The sequence below is a fragment of the Saccopteryx bilineata genome, chromosome 12, assembly GCF_036850765.1.
Source record: "Saccopteryx bilineata isolate mSacBil1 chromosome 12, mSacBil1_pri_phased_curated, whole genome shotgun sequence".
Lineage (NCBI taxonomy): Eukaryota > Metazoa > Chordata > Mammalia > Chiroptera > Emballonuridae > Saccopteryx > Saccopteryx bilineata.
In genome coordinates this window covers 40,163,750-40,184,111 of record NC_089501.1, presented here as the reverse complement: position 1 = coordinate 40,184,111, position 20,362 = coordinate 40,163,750, and the positions used below count along the sequence as shown (strand labels likewise).

The 20,362-nt window shown below is 40.1% G+C and overlaps 1 protein-coding gene across 1 annotated transcript in view; it reads left to right on the top strand.

Annotated features, from left to right (window-relative positions):
• Window positions 1–20,362, top strand: part of EPM2A (EPM2A glucan phosphatase, laforin) — an 81,834-nt gene that overhangs the window by 16,038 nt on the left and 45,434 nt on the right. Inside the window, 2 exon segments of the mRNA XM_066248293.1 lie at window positions 11,275–11,449; window positions 17,490–17,573. Of these exon segments, the coding sequence (XP_066104390.1) occupies window positions 11,275–11,449; window positions 17,490–17,573 (259 nt within the window).

Sequence of the window (20,362 nt, the reverse complement as noted above, 5' to 3'; positions counted from 1 at the left end):
GCTTATAATGTTTCATTGAAAGAGTTTAAAAACAATCTGTCTTACCAATTTCTAAAAAGAATTAGTCTTCAAAATTATATTTGGCCACTGCATCCTCTCTTTTAATCAGCTGGCCATTTCTAGTTTCTTTCCAGTACCTAGAGCACTGCCTGTATGATGTTCATATCAGCGGGGCCTCTGTACTGTCAGTCAGATATCTTTGTCCTGGAAGAAACCAAGGTGTCAAGCCATCGGAGGTGGATTTCCCATCACAACCGGCCCAGCTCAGAGGAATATTTCATTAAACCGTTTAGTCTACATTCTGGAAAATCTTAACAGAGGAGAGATTTCAGGCCAAAACATTTACTAACTACGAAACTGCTAAAATGTGTGTGTGAAGGGCTATTCAGGGTATGATGGAGTGAAATGTAAAGTAATCTTCCATGTTCTTCAGTGAGGATGAGGACGTTCATTCTCTGTTCTTTTCGTCTAAATGTTGGACACTCATGAAATGTGACTACCAGGGAAGGTATTGCCTTTTACCTCACTTATTTTCACTTAAATTACACAAAGATTGGTGACATGAGAGTCAAGGTGTGTCAAATGAAGTAGTGAAATCTGGTTAGAGGAATTTGCTTTATATAGGGAGTCTAATTCTAAGATAAATATTTTATCTTTTTTTTTTTTTTTTTTTTACAGAGACAGAGAGAGTCAGAGAGAGGGATAGATAGGGATAGACAGACAGGAACAGAGAGATGAGAAGCATCAATCATTAGTTTTTCATTGCGACACCTTAGTTGTTCATTGATTGCTTTCTCATATGTGTCTTGACCGCGGGCCTTCAGCAGACCGAGTAACCCCTTGCTCAAGCCAGCGACCTTGGGTCTAAGCTGGTGACCTTTGCTCAAACCAGATGAGCCCGCACTCAAGCTGGCGACCTCGGGATCTCGAACCGGTGTCCTCCGTATCCCAGTCCGATGCTCTATCCACTGCGTCAGGCTATTTTATCATTTTTTATAGTGTAATTTGGATTTGTGTTCAGATGATTAAACACAGTGAAATTTCTAGTCAATTCTGGGAGGGTTGTGGAGAAAAAAAAAGGACCTGTCAATTTAATAATAACATAAGTCTAGACACTACTATAAAAATGGTTTAAGTGACAATAGGAGAATCAACATTAAAATTATTAGAACAATTAAATAAAATTTTATTGAACACATGAGTAAACATCTTTGCATGAGACACAGACAGTAAATGTCGTATCCAGCAAATATGTCCAAGTACACAGAGATGGAATATTTTAATATGCTGATCTTCTGTTTAATCGCTCAAGTCATGGCATAATTAGCTATCAAAGGATTTGATCATTTCAAATCATGTTGTCTAGTCTTTGGCTTCACTCTGGATTATCACATTGAATGAATTGTTAATAATTCAGTCTTGTGCTTTGGGTCAAGCCTGTTAATAACAATCTAAGTTTCAGTTTTTCTCTAAAAATTATATAAGAAGGGCTTTTTTATTGTATTCAGTTTTAAACGGAAGCATCATTGTGTGGTCAATGCCATTGTTCGAGATTTTTTTTTTTTTAAATATCTTTCAGAACATCTTTTTTTTTTTAAAGATAACTTTTTTGTCGTTTTTTAATTTTTTTAATTTTTATTCATTTTTAGAGAGGAGAGAGAGAGAGAGAGAGGAGAGAGACAGAGAGAGAGAAGGGGGGAGGAGCTGGAAGCATCAACTCCCATATGTGCCTTGACCAGGCAAGCCCAGGGTTTTGAACCAGCAACCTCAGCATTTCCAGGTCGACATTTTATCCACTGCGCCACCACAGATCAGGCCTGTTCAAGATGTTTTTAAAGAGAATCTCCCATCCTTGAGATGATGCCCCTGGATCACCAGTTAATGTAAATCTCCCTTTTAAAAAACACCTGGCACCCTGGCCGGTTGGCTCAGCAGTAGAGCGTCGGCCTAGCGTGTGGAGGACCCGCTTCGATTCCCGGCCAGGGCACACAGGAGAAGCGCCCATTTGCTTCTCCACCCCTCCGCCGCGCCTTCCTCTCTGTCTCTCTCTTCCCCTCCCGCAGCCAAGGCTCCATTGGAGCAAGGATGGCCCGGGCGCTGGGGATGGCTCCTTGGCCTCTGCCCCAGGCGCTAGAGTGGCTCTGGTCGCAACATGGCGACGCCCAGGATGGGCAGAGCACCGCCCCCTGGTGGGCGTGCCGGGTGGATCCCGGTCGAGCGCATGCGGGAGTCTGTCTGACTGTCTCTCCCCGTTTCCAGCTTCAGAAAAATGCAAAACAAACAAACAAACAAAAAACAAACAAACAAAAAAAAACACCTGGCTTCTTAAATTATGGTTAGAGAAATGGTTATTCTGTTCTCTGCTCTTCTGACTTATGAAATCTACAGTGTTTGCTGTAGAATTTGGTAAGTTATGTGCATGTTCTATGAGTCAATATTATGTTGTCCCTTTACCTGCTGAAATAAACATATTTGTTTTTTATTATCTATTTCCTGCTTTGAACCAAATTCATACATTGTTGTTGTGCTCTTTGTTATGTATCAAAAACATACCCTGTTGTCAATCACAGCTTGGGACCCATCCCTGTCTATCCCAAATCCTTTCTCAGTAGTTCTAACACACCCAGATACAACAATCTCTATTTCTGTCTTCTACGTTTATGTACACACTGTACATCTATTAGTTTTCTTTCCTAGTGAGCCAGTCGCTCCTGAAAATACAACTCTATATAGCATAGTACATTAAAAAGGACATTGAAGGTGAAGCCTATTCATAGTTGAGTAATCTGTTAATGTATCAGTTATTTTATCCCGTTTTAAAGTTATTTTCATCATTTAGTTTAGTTTTTTTCTTACTTACTGATTGCTTTGTGTAACTTTTTTCTAATCAACTACGGTCCATTCCGTGTTGGAGAGGGGTTTTCAGTTTCGTTTGTCTGCCTCAGTTTATAACAGGCCTAGATATGTAACAAGCTCTTAATAATATTTGGTTAGTAACTGGATTGAACTCTAGAATATTTTACATGTATGAGCATATGAGTCTGCTTGAGCTGTTATAATAAAATGCCATAGACTATGTGGCTTAAATGACAGAAATGTATTTGCTCACAGTCCTGCACCTGGATGTCCCAGATCAGAGGGACCGCAGGTTCGGTTTCTGGTGAGGACTCTTTTCCTGGCTTTGCTGATAGCTGCGTTGTCCCTGGGCCTTTCTTCTGGCCCTGCATAGAGAGGGACTTCTGGCATATCCTCCATCCTTATAAGGACACCAGTATCTTGTGGGCTCCTCCATTATGATGTCACTTACCCTTAATTACCTAAGTACCCAAAGGCCCCACCTCCAAGCACAGTTCCTTCGGGAGTTAGAACTTCAGCATATATATGGGGGAGACAATTGAGTTGATGGCACTGAGAAACTAAATCATTAGTAAACCTTTTAAGAAAAGAGCCATTGAATTTTGCTTTTCCCACTATATTTCTTCAGTGCAGCTTGTTTTAAGCCCTCATTCCACCCCTTTCTTTCTCTAATCATGGGAGTCCTTTCTGCTAATATTTTCTGCTCTATATGGCTTGGCAGGTATTAATCAAGTCTCCTTAAAATTCTTGGTTTTAACTGATCAAGGCTTTTCTGGGAGTTTTACCTAAAACATCGCCTCTGGAGGCCTGGCAGAGAGTGAGCCCAAGGCTAAGCTTCATTCGTTATTCCTGCTGTTCCCCGTTTGCACACCTCACGCTCACCTTGGAGAGGACCAATGCATCACGTCGGGCTACTAAACATCCGTGTGAAGGGCTTTCCTGATCAATTCATAGAATCGCATAGGTGGATGGTCTTAAGTCTGATTATTAATAAGAGTTAATGAGGTCGTCCTTGCTCTGTACGGACGTATGAGTCCTCTGGCACATCTACCGAGTGGTTGTCTTAATTAGGCATATTTTTTTATTTAAAGGGCCAGATAAGTTTACATGCTCTGTACAGATGTACGGAAAGGGTGATGCTTATGTATCCCATGCTTCAACTTGGCTACTTTAACAAAAAGTAACAATCACCAATAATCATCAGTCTTCCACCTTGAAAGACAGTCTCTCTTTCTCTCTCTCTCTCTCTCTCTCACACACACACACACACACACGCACGCATGCACGCACGCACGCACATGCATAGATATAGCCGAGTCAGATGTTTGAGTCCCTACCATAAATACCATGACATGTTGGATACTTTCTTTTCGGGCCCCCCAAACTTCAGCCACCTTAACAAGTACTATTATCATATCTATTGTAGGAAAAACTTATTATCTTTAAACCTAATTCTTGTTTTCATCATTGCTAAGAGGGCTACTTATTATTATTTTTGTCATCATTATTATCATTCTTAATCAAAACCTTGGAGCTCTTTCCTGAATTTGTTGGGTGGTTCTGTATTGGAATTTTTCTAGGAGTTATTTGAGCTTTAATGCTAACCTTAGTACTCTTTATTATATAAACTTCTTATTATTTCACTGTAATATTATTATATAGAAACTGGGCCTTTGTCTACCTACCTATCTGAACTAGTATAGAATTTTCTTCATTTCCTTAGGGAGTCATTGATTTCCTAACTTTTGTTAGCCAAATTTTGTTGTTTTTGTGCTGTGAGCATAAAGTATTGTCTAGTTACATTTTGCATTTCAGATTTGTGCATTCTTAAAGTCAAATGAGTTAAAAAATCTTATGAATAAAAAGTCTATCTGCATCTTGTGTTACCATTTTCTTATTAGATCTTGATTTCTTTCTTAACATTTTGTTCTGTTGTGTGTGTGCAGATTCTTTTTTTTTAATTTTTTTTATTTTCTGTATTTTTTCTGAAGCTGGAAAAAGGGAGGCAGTCAGACAAACTCCCGCATGCGCCCCACTGGGATCCTCCGGCACGCCCACCAGGGTCGACTCTCTGCCCATCCAGGGAGTCACTCTGTCGCGACCAGAGCCACTCTAGCGTCTGGGACAGAGGCCAAGGAGCCATCCCCAGAGCCCGGGCCATCTTTTGCTCCAATGGAGCCTTGGCTGCGGGAGGGGAAGAGAGAGACAGAGAGGAAGGAGAGGGGGAGGGGTGGAGAAGCAGATGGGTGCCTCTCCTGTGTGCCCTGGCCGGGAATCGAACCCGGGACCTCCGCACGCCAGGCTGACGCTCTGTGTGCAGATTCTGAAAGCTTGTAAAGACTCTATGATTGCATAGGTTAGATTTTAACTATGGTCTTTCTTCTTCTGATACCCATTTTTTTCAGTCCCTGGTCCTGTAGGTTGGGACCATCCTGTAGAGAGGATGGAACCCTCTTGAAGATGCCTGTTTAGCAGGGAATCTATATCCTCGTGGTCATCCTTGACTTTGTTTTCCTGCTTCTACTCTGCTTGGCAGACAAAGCTTCTTGTGGCCCTGCTTATGTAGCCCTGCTCTACAGCAAGCCAGCGTAGGCAAGGGCTTCAGATTCAAAATAAACTGTTATTGTGGACCAACTCTCTCTCTTTCTACAGTGTGTGTGTGTGTGTGTGTGTGTGTGTATCGGTTACATTGAAGGTTGGGGAGGTGGATAAGAGAGGATTCGGTTATGTAGAAGGTTGGGGAGATGAATGAGAGAAATATTACAGAAAGGGCAAACAACTGCAGATTAAATATATATATATATATATTTGTATTTTTCTGAACCTGGAAACAGGGAGGCAGTCAGACAGACTCCCGCATGCACCTGAACGGGATCCACCTGGCATGCCCACCAGGGGGTGATGCTCTGCCCATCTGGGGTGTTGCTCTGTTGCAACCAGAGCCACTCTAGCGCCTGAGGCAGAGGCCACAGAGCCATCCTCAGCGCCCGGGGCCAACTTTGCTCCAATGGAGCCTTGGCTGCGGGAGGGGAAGAGAGAGACAGAGAGGAAGGAGAGGGGGAGGGGTGGAGAAGCAGATGGGCGCCTCTCCTGTGTACCCTGGCCGGAAATCGAACCTGGGACTCCTGCACGCCAGGCCAATGCTGTACCACTGAGCCAACCGGCCAGGGCCTGCAGATTAAATATTAAAACACGTCTTTTTCTCTTTCTGTGGTGGTCTCATGACCCAGGCATTTTGATTATCTACTTTACCTTACTGCTAAGCCGTTGGATCTTCCCTCTTCTCTTCTTCATCTCACCTTTCCTTCCCTTCACTTTTCTTACTCTTTCCCCATCCCCTCCTTCCTCGATTGCATCCTTGTCTTGTATTCTGTGATGCAGGATATTTCAGCTGCTCCATCACTGTCCTCAAACTCAGCTATGTTCTGGCTCTGGATATTGCAATTGAAGAGTGCCCAACCTGAGCAGGGTCCGCCCCTCCCAAGGAGGCAGTTGGGTGAACAAAGAGATTTTGTGTGTGTTTTGTTTTAGCCATTAGAACAGAATATTAAAATGCCAAAGAGTTTGTAATCATTATACCATATTTGTACAATTTTATGTACCAATAGCTTTTGAGGTAGTAACAGATGGGGCATGAGAGAGATCCAATTTGGGTGAATTGCTAGCTAAAATTAGAGACTAGAAATGTTAGGTTCAGAATTTATGTTCATGTGCTAGAAGTAAAAACTGTACAGTAATTAAACTCCGAAGAGGATAGATTAAAATAAAATAATCTATTGGTAATGAAATGAGAATTTTAATTTTAAGTAGACTAGACTATCCAGTAGACATTGCTTATCCAATGTCATTTCACATCTTCTGACTTTATAAAAAAGTTCATTTTAGCCTTAACTTTCAAACATATAGAACTGTTTGAAATAATGAATTAGTTCTGCTTTTTGCATTCGGAGGTTTCTCACTTCTCTGGGTTTAATTGGAGCTCCAGAAAGCAGGACGTTTTAGACCTTTCCATTTTCTCACTTTATTTTATCTTACCCAGCTTGCATTTTTTTTCATTCAGTTTGAGATCTTTGTGATTCTTGATATAATGAATGACTTTCTGTTGAAACCCGGACATTTTGAGTATTAATCCAGTGACCTCTGGATCTTACTTACAGCTGTTTTAACTGGATCCCTCTGACCTTGCTTCAGAAAAGTAGGGTGCCACCTCATTACCCACGTTCCCCTCCCCATCTCCATTGACAGCGGAGGGGCTTGGACTCCTTATTACTGCCGAGGGGGTAGGAGTCCCAGCTCTCTTCCTCGGCCGGCCGCCGCTGACCCTCCCTGGCCGAGAGAGACAGATACGCCATGTTACTTCTCCTCACATGGCTTCCACTGATGGCGGGGTGGGAGGGAAGTGAGAGTCCTTTGACACCACATCTGTTGAAAGGGGAGAACGCCTTGTTATTTCTCTGTGGAGGTAGCGTTCCATCTGCCCTCCTGGCCTTCCCTGGCACTGCCAGAGGGGGAGGGGCTAACATCTGGTGTTCTTTGACACCAGTCTAGTGAGCAGGTGTTTGTTACAGTCTGGGGAGGGTGGAAGTCTAGGTCCCTCCCGGTCTTTGCTTGTGTGGGGCCACAAATGCTTTTAGTGGTGTCTGGCTGGGGCAGAGCAGTTATTGTCTAAGAGTTTGCTGCCTTGCTATGCTGACTCTCCTTTTTCTTTGGTTAGAAAGAGCTGGGTTTTCTTTTGTCTGTTCTCATTGGTATTTTTTGGTTGCTGGCTTCTTCAGATCCAAGTAACGTGAAACACGTAACTCAGAGAACTCACTTCAGAGAACTCATTGCTGTGCAGTTCCTTATTCCCGTGTCCCTGGGTGGTTTCCTTCTCTTCACCTTTCAGAGTGGGGCAAACATAGGCTTACAGTTGTTTTTATGAAAAATAGTACTATAATCAATAAATAATAATGCAATAATAAACTCTGTGCCTGGTGTACTTACAACTATAAGCCTACTTCTGCCTGCCCTGTCCAGTGATTTTAATTGTTCTTAGAGGAAAGGGAAAATACATTTACTCCATTGTCACTGATACAGAAGTCCTTTTTGCTCTTTTTTAAAAACTAAATTTAAAAGACAATGACCAACCATCTAAAAACACTTACTAGGAAACAATTTGCATTACCCAGGTTATTATGTATGAAAGACTCCTTTAAAAGTTACCTAAAACATGTATGTATAAAAAATGAGTAGCTAGAGAAACCAATTCTAGGAATGAAGAATTCTTAGGAAGTTGATGTTACATAAATAATTTTTCTTGAACATTCTAATTTATATATATTTGAGCACCTCAATAATCACATGTATTTAAATTGTGTCATTTAAATTGTTAGGTCTATTGTATTGATCATAGATATCCTCCTGTTGAACTAAAAAGTAATACCCGTGGCCTGACCTGTGGTGGTGCAGTGGATAAAGCGTCGACCTGGAAATGCTGAGGTCGCTGGTTCAAAACCCTGGGCTTGCCTGGTCAAGGCACATATGGGAATTGATGCTTCCAGCTCCTCCCCCCTGTCTCTCTCTCCTCTCTGTCTCTCTTTGTCTCTCTCTCTCTCCTCTCTAAAATGAATAAATTAAAAAAAAAAGTAATACCCATTTTTGTAACACATCCAGTGAATTCACAATCCTTAGAGTAACATTGTGCTGCAGCCCAACTCCATTTTTCACATATAACTGTCCGACATGCACCCACCCAGCTGTTAGTGTGTCTCCACGTTCAGTCATGCTCCCCCTCCTCACTTCCTGCTAGGTCTCCTCTCCAGCTTCTCTTTTTATGCTTCCTTTGTGAATTCATCCTTCTCTGTCCAGTTGTTAAATGTTGGGATGCTTTTAGACTTGATTATAGAATGCTTTTCTTCTCAATCAATATTGTTTTTCCTTGTGACTCATCTATATCTTTGTTTCAATTGCCATTTGCTTTCAGATGAGTCTTAGATTTATTTTCCTAGTTTAGATCTCTGGTCTGGGTATTAGATCAGATCGGTAACTCCAACTCTGTATGTGACATCTCTTTTTGGATATCCACAAGCACTTCGAGCCCAACATGCCGAGCCAGATGGGAGCTTCCCTTCCAACCATTTCCAGACTTCACATCTCAGTGAATGGAACCACTGTAGACCGAGTTATATTAATATTTGCTTAGAAGAGTATTGATTCCCTTTCTCCTTCACCTCCTACATCTACTGAATCACCGAGTTGTGTGGCTTTTTCCCCTGGGATCTGCCCACTCCTTTTCATTTCTACCTCCAGGCTTTCATCATCTCCTGCTGTGAAGTTTCTGCTTCAAATTTCACTGTGCTTAATTATTATTTACTCTGTAACTAGAGAGATCTTTTTCGAAAACAAATTTGGTCACGTCACCTACCTGCCTGCTTAAAATATTTCAATTGTTTTTATGGTAAATGCCTAAATCCTTAACATGGATTAGCCTTGTGCCAATCATATAGTGGGCACTCAAATATTTGTGGGAGAATGTATCAATGAACTGATAGAGGTTACAGTATTTGCTACTAAAATAGTATTGCCATACACATGTATCTGTGCATGCATCTTTCTTTACTTTTATTAACATTTCTTTCAGATATCTTTTTAGAAGTGGGATTGCTAGTATAGGTTGGTTTTCCTTTATGAAATATCAAGGTTAACAGAGCAGTTGGTATAGTGCCTGCCTTGTAACTAACAAGAGGAAAGGAGGAGTTTGATCTGGGAAGATAGGCAATGTCTTAATGACTTACTAAGGAAGCTGTCTTGTACCTTCTTGCCAAATGGAAGGGAATTATATGTATGATATACTTAAAGAACTGCCCAATGACTTAAATAATTTTTTTTGAGATTTTATGCCAAATAATTTCAGATTAAATATTTTGTCTTAATCCCAGATAAGAAAAAGGTAAAGGAGTTTGTTACCACTGAGCCTGCTTTAATATTTTGAATGACAGAACAAGGGACAAATGAGTCAAGATTTTATATTCGTGACAAGTGTGACATTTCTATTTTTATTTTGCTTCCCTGTGTTTTGTTTATTAATGACATATTAAGGAAGTTAGGTAATTTCAGGAAAGAAATAACTTGAAATGGGGTGGTGACATATAAAGAGCTAATAAAATTAATATATGATTTATCATTCTCGTAGAAGGAGAGGATCTGTTGCTGGTGCAGTTGACGCTGGGCAGATAGTGTTCTCAGGACCATGTTTTTCTATCGCTGCCTTTTTTTTATTTTTTCTTCTTTTTTTTTAATTTTATTTTTTTAATGGGGCGACATCAATAAATCAGGATACATATATTCAAAGATAACAAGTCCAGGTTATCTTGTCGTTCAATTATGTTGCATACCCATCACCCAAAGTCAGATTGTCCTCTGTCACCTTCTATCTAGTTTTCTTTGTGCCCCTCCCCCTCCCCCTTTCCCTTTCCCTTTCCCCCCTCCCCCCCATAACCACCACACTCTTATCAATGTATCTTAGTTTCACTTTTATGTCCCACCTACGTATGGAATAATGCAGTTCCTGGTTTCTTCTGATTTACTTATTTCGCTTCGTATCATGTTATCAAGATCCCACCATTTTGCTGTAAATGATCTGATGTCATCATTTCTTATGGCTGAGTAGTATTCCATAGTGTATATGTGCCACATCTTCTTTATCCAGTCTCGCTGCCTCTTTTGCTGCTCTCCCTGGAAAGAGGATGGGATGTGCGGTGCTCTGAGATAGACAGAGAATAGCGTGAAGGCATCAGATTCCGGAAAGATGGGGACTGGGGCATCACGTTACACTAGCTCTGCCCTTATTAGTTCTGTGACCTTGGACAAGCTAGTTAATCTCTGTGATACTTAGTCTTCCTATCTGAAAATGATACTAACCACTGATATTCATGCCAACTAGATTGGATGTGATAATTTGTTTTATTATTTATTAATGTATTTCTTTTAAAAATTTGTGTATTTTTTGAGCTGATAGTAAAACGCTTTGTGAATGATTTTAATTGTGACTTTGGATACCAGAAAATTAAAAATATGTAATATGGGGATGTTAATTGCATTAAGAACCATTTTCAGCAGCTTATCAGGCTGTAAAATAAGTTGTAAGAGGCTCTTAAGGCCTGACAAATGCCATGAGATTCTGAAAGAGTTCCGATGCTTTTGGAAATGTCCATTGTACTCAAAGGGAACACAGAATCTATGGCAGTCGTAGCTAACTTTTAACGGATGTCTACTACTGTTTTCCCTTTGTGGCCTGTTTTTAAATACTGAGGTGTATAGATTATGCAGCTTTCTATTTATTTTTATCTTACTATTAATTCTGTTGACACAACATTACTTTGTGGCTGCTTAAGCAAAACTCAGATTTAATTGCTCCATTTGTCATTTCTTCCTGTTCAGGCAATGGGCCTCACCACGACCGGTGCTGCACTTACGATGAAAACAACGTAGTGGATGGTGTTTACTGTCTCCCAGTGGGACACTGGATCGAGGCCACCGGGCACACCAACGAGATGAAGCACACAACAGACTTCTATTTTAATATTGCAGGCCACCAAGCCATGCATTATTCAAGGTAAAAATAGTGCCGTGTTTATAAGCATAGAAATAGGACAAGAGGTAACATTAGGACAATGGAAGTATTTACTATGTTCAAAACTTCAATGTCTCGCTCCAGAGGGGTCCCGAGGCCTGCAGGTCTCTGAGGGGGTAAATTGGAGTGAGTCACATGTGTGAGCTTTTCTGGTTCTAGATGGGAAGGACCCTTGTTATAGAATTTAAATATATACCGTGGCATCAACATATTTTGACCAGACAGTAGTTAAATAATCTTTGTACTTAGTGGATCAAAAATAAAAGCTGAATGAAATTATCCTAGATCAGTATTTGCATCTTTTATGCTACTAACAGTGAAACACACGCAAAAAATGAGTATCTTCTTATGAAATCTTATTCAAATAAACATGGGTGAAAATTTAGACGTAAACCTAGATTGGATTGATCATTTGCTTTATTCTTTATTAACATACTCACTTTTTTATTTGTTTACTTAATTATTATACCAACACTGGTTACCCTATTAAAAATTCAAACACAAGAGGATGCTAAATTAAAAGCAAGGTTTACTACATTTTCCTTTATTTCCACTCTCAGAAATAACTGTATTTAACCATGTATCATTAGTTTTTCTGAAAGGTAAATTTAAATCTCGAATAATACACATATACTTTGTTAGTGTATCAATTAAAAATAGCTATTGATGTCCTCTATTACATGAGACAAATTTAGCTCACGTATACTTGTTCTCTGGCCCCATTCCCAATCCCTATTAGATTCATTAAACAAATTCTGTTGTTATTTAAGTTCATAAAGATCCTGTTTCTTGACCCATACATTGTTGATAGCACTTCTTAATCTGCTGTGTAAGATCAGAGATGAATCGCCCCTCTATTTCCCTCCACGTCTACTTTCCCCTATCAACTCCTGTTTTTTGTTATTTTTACATTTTCAAGGTTTATAGAATTAACATTTAATTTAGTAAATATAAATAAGCATTCCATACGTTGATGATTTCAAATTTCAAACCAACAATGCAACATATAAAATCCTATGTATATATTATTTACTGTAGAGCATGTAGTGTTTGTACTGTAGACAATGATGCATTCTCGTATTCTTAAAAATGTAATGCTTTGAATGAAAGAGAGAGACTTACTACTAACAGGGTTGTGAGGGATAGGGGAGGGAGAGAATGCGATTGCATCATACTGTTAGAGAATAAATAATCTTGGACATGCCTTTCTTATAAATTGATGCTAAATCTTGGCCTTCAGATAAATAGGAGGCAGTGCATGAGGAAGAGAGTTGTTGAGCATGACTCATGGTTTCATGGCCTGAGCAACTGGATTAGTGAATGATGTTGTTGTTTACGAAGATGGGGAACACTAAGAGATGAGCAATTTGGAATAGGGGTTGAGATAAAAATTCTATTTTAGGCCCTAGCCATTTGGCTCAGTGGTAGAGTGTCAGCCTGGTATGTGGAAGTCCTGGGCTCGATTCCCGGCCAGGCACACAGGAGAAGCCCCCATCTGCTTCTCCACCCTTCCTTCTTTCCTTCCTCTCTAACTCACTCTTCCCCTCCCACAGCCAAGGCTCCAATGGAGCAAAGTTGGCCCGGGCGCTGAAGATGGCTCTATGGCTTCCACCTCAGACACTAGAATGGCTCTGGCCGCAATGGAGCAATGCCCCAGATGGGCAGAGCATCGCTTCCTGGTGGGCATGCTAGGTGGATCCTGGTTGGGTGCATGCAAGAGTCTGTCTGACTGCATCCCCACTTCTAACTTCAGAAAAATATGGAAAAAATATTTCTATTTTAGACGTATTACCATTGAAATGTATGTTAGATTGAAGAAAGGAAATCAATTTTTTTGTGAGAAGCTTTGGGGAGAGGTTGGAAATGGAGAGAGAAAATAGATGACATTTAAAGTGATGAGACTAGCTGAGATCATTTGGCAATTGAGTGCAGAATGGAAGAGAAGGAGTGAAAATACAGGACCCTGGGTGCACACGATTTAGAGATCAAGGAGAAGAAGAGGATGCAGAGAGAGGAATGAGATGGAGCATCTGTTGAGATGTTCAGACATTTAATGAGGATGCATTTATGACTTATTTTTCATTTGTCCTGAATCACATTTGCTGAACTCTTTTATTTGAAAAATCATATTTTAGGCTCTAGGGGTTTTCTTCTATTTGATTATCTCTGAGATGGATGTTGGATTTTATGGATTTATATCCTATTCTAGACTTTTTTTTTTTTAAAGTAATTTTCACCTTCTGGTCTTATTGCTTTACATTTTGGGGTCATTTCATTTTTTTGAAACTTTAAAAACATTTAAAAAAATTTATTGATTTTAGAGAGAGGAAGAGAGGAAGAGAGGAAAAGAAAGAGACAGAAACATTGGTCTGTTGCTGTATGTGCCCTGGTAAGGGATCAAACCAGCAACTTCTGTGTGTCGGGACAATGTAACCAACCGAGTTATCCAACTATGGCCACTTCATTTATTTTTCCAACTTAACTGATTCTTAATTTTAGTGATTGAATCCTTAATATTCACAGACTGTGACTTATTTGGTTGTTTCCTTTTTGCATATTTGTTTTAGTTTATAAGGGGATGTAATATTTAACTTGTCTTAGAATATTAGATAATTCTTTAAAAATTCTCATTTCTTCCTGGGTGGATGTAGTTTCCTCCTGGACCAGTTGTTTTTTATTCATTTGATTTTCTTTTTTTGTGGTGTTAGTTTTTCAAATGACTGGTTGTTCTAGGTTGTCTGTTTATTACAGGAAAGAGAAGGTTGATTATTAAATGTGGCTGACATCGCCATTACTAGCTTCTGTGCCTATGAGGGTGTAGGTATAAGTGCAGGTCATGTCTCTCTGTGTAGACCAGAAGGAGACAAAGTCAGCTGGGCACCTCTGCTACCCCACTCTGAATGAACACCTCCCCACTCAGACAGCCTTTGCTCCCTAAGTAGATGTTTCTAGAGAAAGCATTTGTCAGCTTCACAATCGGTATCAGAGCTGTATGTGAGGTATGAATCATAGTTCATGTACTCAACTATGTAAAAAAGCTTACATTTCTTTATTTCTTTTAATACAACTTAGAGTTTTTAAAAAAATTGATTTTAGAGGGAGAGAGAAACATCAGTTTGCTGTTCTACCTATTCACGAATTCACTGGCTGATTCTTGTATGTGCCCTGACCTGAGATTGAACCTGCAACCTTGGTGCATTGGGTTGGCACTCTAACCAACTGAGCTACCTGGCCAGGGCCTAAAGTAACTTAGTTTTATATTTAAGTCTCTAACCTACTAAATTAACCGGAAAGTCAACCTGTTACTATCCTCTTCAAATGTAAATATATATCTTTAATATATAATAAATATAATATATAGCTATGTATCTGTGTATAATATGTAACATGTAGATAATATATAATAAAATAATATATATGTATAATATAAATCTATATCATAAATATATATGCAGTATCTAATAAACACAGACACATATGCCTATATACATATATATTATAAATGGGACAAAATCTCAGACTCATCACAGTACTAGAATTAACAATATTATTTGTTCCTCTATTTGTTTATCTCTATAATAGAACAAAGTGAGGACCTTGTAATAAATAACAATTGTTTATAATGAACCTGGTGCCATAGCTTTGCTTTTAAGGAATCCCATTAACCTCCAGTGTTTCTCGCAGTTCAGTCTCAAAGTCCCAAATTGAAAATCAATTGGGTGGAGTAATTTTTAAAAATAAAAATCAATTGAGTGTTGTGATTTAAAAAAAAATACAGATTTCTGGGACCCTCCTAGTCCTGAGAATCTTTATTTTTCAACCGGTTTATGTGATTCTTATGGGCATAACAGTTTGAGACCATATATATATATACATACCTATATACATATATGTGTGTATAAAGATATACACACATATATGTGTATATATATAATAAATCTATATATTATAATAAATACAATAATTTAGAATAAAAAAGGAGAAGATTTTTGAGTACTTTCAGCCATTTCTGTCTAACTGCTCTTAGAAATTCCAGCCACAATTCAGCCTCACTTGAAACTGGACAAGAAAACCATGTGAATTCAGTTTCAAAGAGCTGAAGAGACATTCATATATGTTACTGTTAAATTAAAGACATTTCATTGCTATTTACTTGCCATTTTCATCATGTATAAAGCTAAGATAATTTGTGAGCTTATGTTAGCTGCTGAAATGGATACAAGCATGATAGGTTATATATGTTGAGTACATGTAGTGATAGAGGTATCCACACTCACCTAAGAGCTTGCAGTCCCAAACTATCACCCTAGTCAGAACATGGGGATGGAATTATGCCTGAAATTCTTTATAGTTTTATTGTGTGGGTCCCTTTGTGCAGGATGATGAAAAATGGAGGGATAGTGGCCCCTGCTCTCAGGGACCTAAGTTGCTGGGGAAGACAAGCACAGGAACAACTGGAGTAGAGTGAGACAATTGCTATAACGAAGTTGTATGTGAAGGGTTCTGAGGGACAGGAGCAAAAGTCTTTAGTTCAAGGAAGTCTTTCGGAATAGAACTGAACAGAAATGTGAAGGGTCCTTGGCTCCAGGAGGACGTGTGGGGGAGGGAAGTCAAGATAAGCAGAAGGACAAGGCCAAATGTACGGAGATGTGAGAAGGTAGCATGAAGCTGACGGAATAATTTTGCCCAGTGAGGATAACTTGGAGAGGAAAAAGAGGTATTTTTCATAATTAGTCTGCATAACAGGTGTAGTCATATGATTACATTGCTACTTTTTGGTTTTCGTTTTAGGTATTATCTGTTCATTCCACACAAGGAAATAGGCAGATTTCCCTCTTTTTTCTTCCCCTCCCCCCGAAGATCCTCAGTTGGAGCCTTCTGTTGTTCAGGCCTCCCATTTAGTTATGCCACATGTTGAGAAGATCAGTATTTCACATGTTTATTTGTATGCAGCGTGTTATTTAACACCCCTAAACTAAATCTCAGCTGTCTAGATCTTTGAAGAATGTAGAGCATTCAGGGTTACTAGTGAGACGTGGAAGCCATTATGGCCTCCGATCCCTTATGTTCAGTTGTTCCCTCCACCCTCCACCAAGCCTTTTCTGTCTAGTATGAAATTTCATGGTGGTATGTCCTGGGGTAGGCCTATTTTATCCATTTCGCTAAGCTCTCAGTGAATAGTCTTTTTTAATTCTTTAAACTTAGGTACTTATTAGAAAGTAAAATTTTTTACTACAATTTTAAAAACTAAAGTCGACATAAGAAGTAAATTTCTTGAATTATTTCTTTAATGATTTCTTCCCCCCACCCCTTTCTTTGAATTCTTATTATTCAAAAATTGGAAACCTGGCCTGAGTGTTTAATATTTTGCATATCTTTATTAATTTTGTTTTTCTCTTCCTTTTAACAGATTTTCTCAACTTTATCATCCAGCTCTGCTATTTAGTTTTTTTTTTTATTATTTCTGTTATCATTCTTTTTTTTTTTTGTATTTTTCTGAAGCTGGAAACGGGGAGAGACAGTCAGACAGACTCCCGCATGCACCCGACCGGGATCCACCCGGCACGCCCACCAGGGGCCACGCTCTGCCCACCAGGGGGCGATGCTCTGCCCCTCCAGGGTGTCGCTCTGCCGTGACCAGAGCCACTCTAGCGCCTGGGGCAGAGGCCAAGGAGCCATCCCCAGCACCCAGGCCATCTTCGCTCCAATGGAGCCTTGGCTGTGGGAGGGGAAGAGAGAGACAGAGAGGAAGGCGGGGAGGGGGGTGGAGAAGCAAATGGGCGCTTCTCCTATGTGCCCTGGCCAGGAATCGAACCCGGGTCCCCCGCATGCCAGGCCGACGCTTTATCATTCTTTATATTCTAGGAGTTCATTAATTTTCTGAGTGTCCCCCAGCCCAGAGACTTGTTTAATTTCTCCTAGAATATAAACCTTTAGTCTCTGTCAGGGCTGGAGAGGGAATGTTTCCCCATGGAGGGGAGTGGGAAAATGACTGATGATCTGCTTAATCTGTCTTAAACAGGCTTCCAGCCGGTTCTGTTCTGTTCACCTGGATCCAGAAGAACCTGGTGATACCAGTTTCTGAGCCCGCTGGGGAGTCTGTAGGGTAATTTCAGTCTGGTTGCAGCTTTCATTACTACTGGTTTTAGAATTTAGATATTTTTTTCCTATCTCCTAATTATTTAGCAATCAACCAAATGCTTTCCAGCTTCGGCAATTTTGTTGTTGTCATCTCTTTTCCTGTTCTTTCTTGTGGTTTGGTGTGTAAAATTTCTTTTTAAATTGTTCTGTTCTTGTTTTAAAGGGATTTAGTGAAGTCAAACTAGATGTGTTAAATCAATTTGTCTGCAGTAACAGTGGAATAAAGTATTCAAAGTGCCTAACATAAAACTCGGTCATAGTAGATCAGTAAATATTAAGTTTATTCTTTATTTCTCACATTCAGCTTATATTCTGTTCCTCTGACATAGGTCAGATTCTGCCAGGCTAGCATGAGATTTTAAAAATGAAAGCACATGTCCATATTCAGGCTGGGAGGGGAAGTTGCACTTGGTGCCAAACGACATCTCCCTCTTCAATAGATTTTTCTTTATGCAAAAGAATGAATGTTTGCCTTAAAGACACAGATAACTAATTTAATGAGACTTTAGTGAAAAGAGACTGTAATTTCTGTATCTTGAAAAGACTTATTGCCAATTAAACTCATCTCGAGAGACAAATCAGACTTTCTAAATATCGCACTTTATACTGTTTAAAAAGTGTTATGATTTAGAAAATGAATTATGAAAGCATGCTTATACTTTGCAGCCCCTTTGACTTATAAAGAAAAGGTATAGAGTAATTTTATTATTTTTTTTTGTATTTTTTTTCTGAAGCTGGAAATGGGGAGAGACAGTCAGACAGACTCCCGCATGTGCCCGACCGAGATCCACCTGGCACGCCCACCAGGGGGCGACGCTCTGCCCACCAGGGGGCGATGCTCTGCCCCTCCGGGGCGTCGCTCTGCTGCGACCAGAGCCACTCCAGGGCCTGGGGCAGAGGCCGAGGAGCCATCCCCAGCGCCCAGGCCATCTTTGCTCCAGTGGAGCCTCGCTGCAGGAGGGGAAGAGAGAGACAGAGAGGAAGGAGAGGGGGAGGGGTGGAGAAGCAGATGGGCGCTTCCCCTGTGTGCCCTGGCCGGGAATCGAACCCGGGACCCCTGCACGCCAGGCCGACGCTCTACCACTGAGCCAACCAGCCAGGGCTAGAGTAATTTTCAATACTCATATAAGTATTTTTAACATTCGAGTAATGATTTTGCCCATTTTTAAGTACTGTTTTATCTAGCACATTTTCCAAAATGAATGGAATGACTCGTTTTGGAGAGTGAATAAGGAACTTGGGTACCAGCCTGGCGCTCTCATGTACTGCCGGGTAACCTTGAGACAATCTTGCCATGGTTCTAGATTTCAGTTTCCTGATTTGCAAAGTGAGCTGGTTGAACTAAATGACTACTAAAGGCAGTTCCAGAAGTAATCAAGGATTTTAAAACCCTAAGGCTTATGTGACCTTTTGCCTGTATGTTATATATTGGCCCCTTCCAGCAGCTATACTTCGTATCAACTCTGATTACAGATCCAGGAACCACATGCCTGCAATGTGGTACTGTTTCTAGGTGGTATTTTCCCTCAATTCTGGTAGCCCAGAACGTACATTCAGTTACACTTTACAGAAGCTGCATTACTAAATACATATGTTATAGCCAGTATACTAATAATCTTTAATAAATATGTGGCGCTTCTCACATATACATATCCCCCCACTGTGTAACCGCTTCAGTGCCTGCAGCTCATAGACACATGGCGAGGTGATGATTGAAAACCACCGTTCGCTCTGGGCTCTATGAGAAACCCAGGGGTATGGATAGTGATATTCTTAGGTTGCCTATATTTATAATCAAATTTTGACAAATCTCTTTTGGAGTAAATAGAGAACAGCCATAACATTGTGTGTGTGTCAACATCTCATGACACTTCCTGCTTCTATAGATCACAGTCAAGACGTTCGTTACTGGTCAAAGGAAGAGTCTACTTTCAATTGCTAATTACATCTGATTGAATGATTTGAGATTTTCCTAAACATTGAAACCAAGATTATAATTGTTCATGCTCATGTAGGAAAGGAAAACAGCATAATTCCCTCCTTTTTAAGTTCTGAATGGGCATTGAGTTTTACTGAGTATTAGTTGAACATGTGAGATTCCTTGAAGAGTTTCCTTATATCAGGGGTCCCCAAACTATGGCCTGCAGGCCGCATGCGACCTCCTGAGGCTATTTATCTGGCCCCCGCCACACTTCCGGAAGGGGCACCTCTTTCATTGGTGGTCAGTGACAGGATGCGGATGCAAAGCGCAGCGTCACTCACGTACAGTACTACTTCTGGTGACACAGGACGCTCGCGTCACGGCTCCAGAAGTACATCATATCACTTGTTATGGCTAGCAGTGACAAATATGGAACCAGACATTGACCATCTCATTAGCCAAAAGCAGGCCCCTAGTTCCCATTGAAATACTGGTCAGTTTGTTGATTTAAATTTACTTGTTCTTTATTTTAAATATTGTATTTGTTCCCGCTTTGTCTTTTTACTTTAAAATAAGATATGTGCAGTGTGCATAGGGATTTGTTCATAGTTTTTTTATAGTCCGGCCCTCCAACGGTCTGAGGGACAGTGAAAAAGTTTGGGGACCCCTGCCTTATGTAATTAATGCTGTTCATATTTTATAAGATCAAGTTAGTTGATGATGGATATCCTCTTTTTCTTATGGTTAAAATATATACTATTGCCCTGGCTGGACAGCTCGGTTGGTTAGAACATCGAATCGATCCCCAGTCAAGGCACATACAGAAACAGATT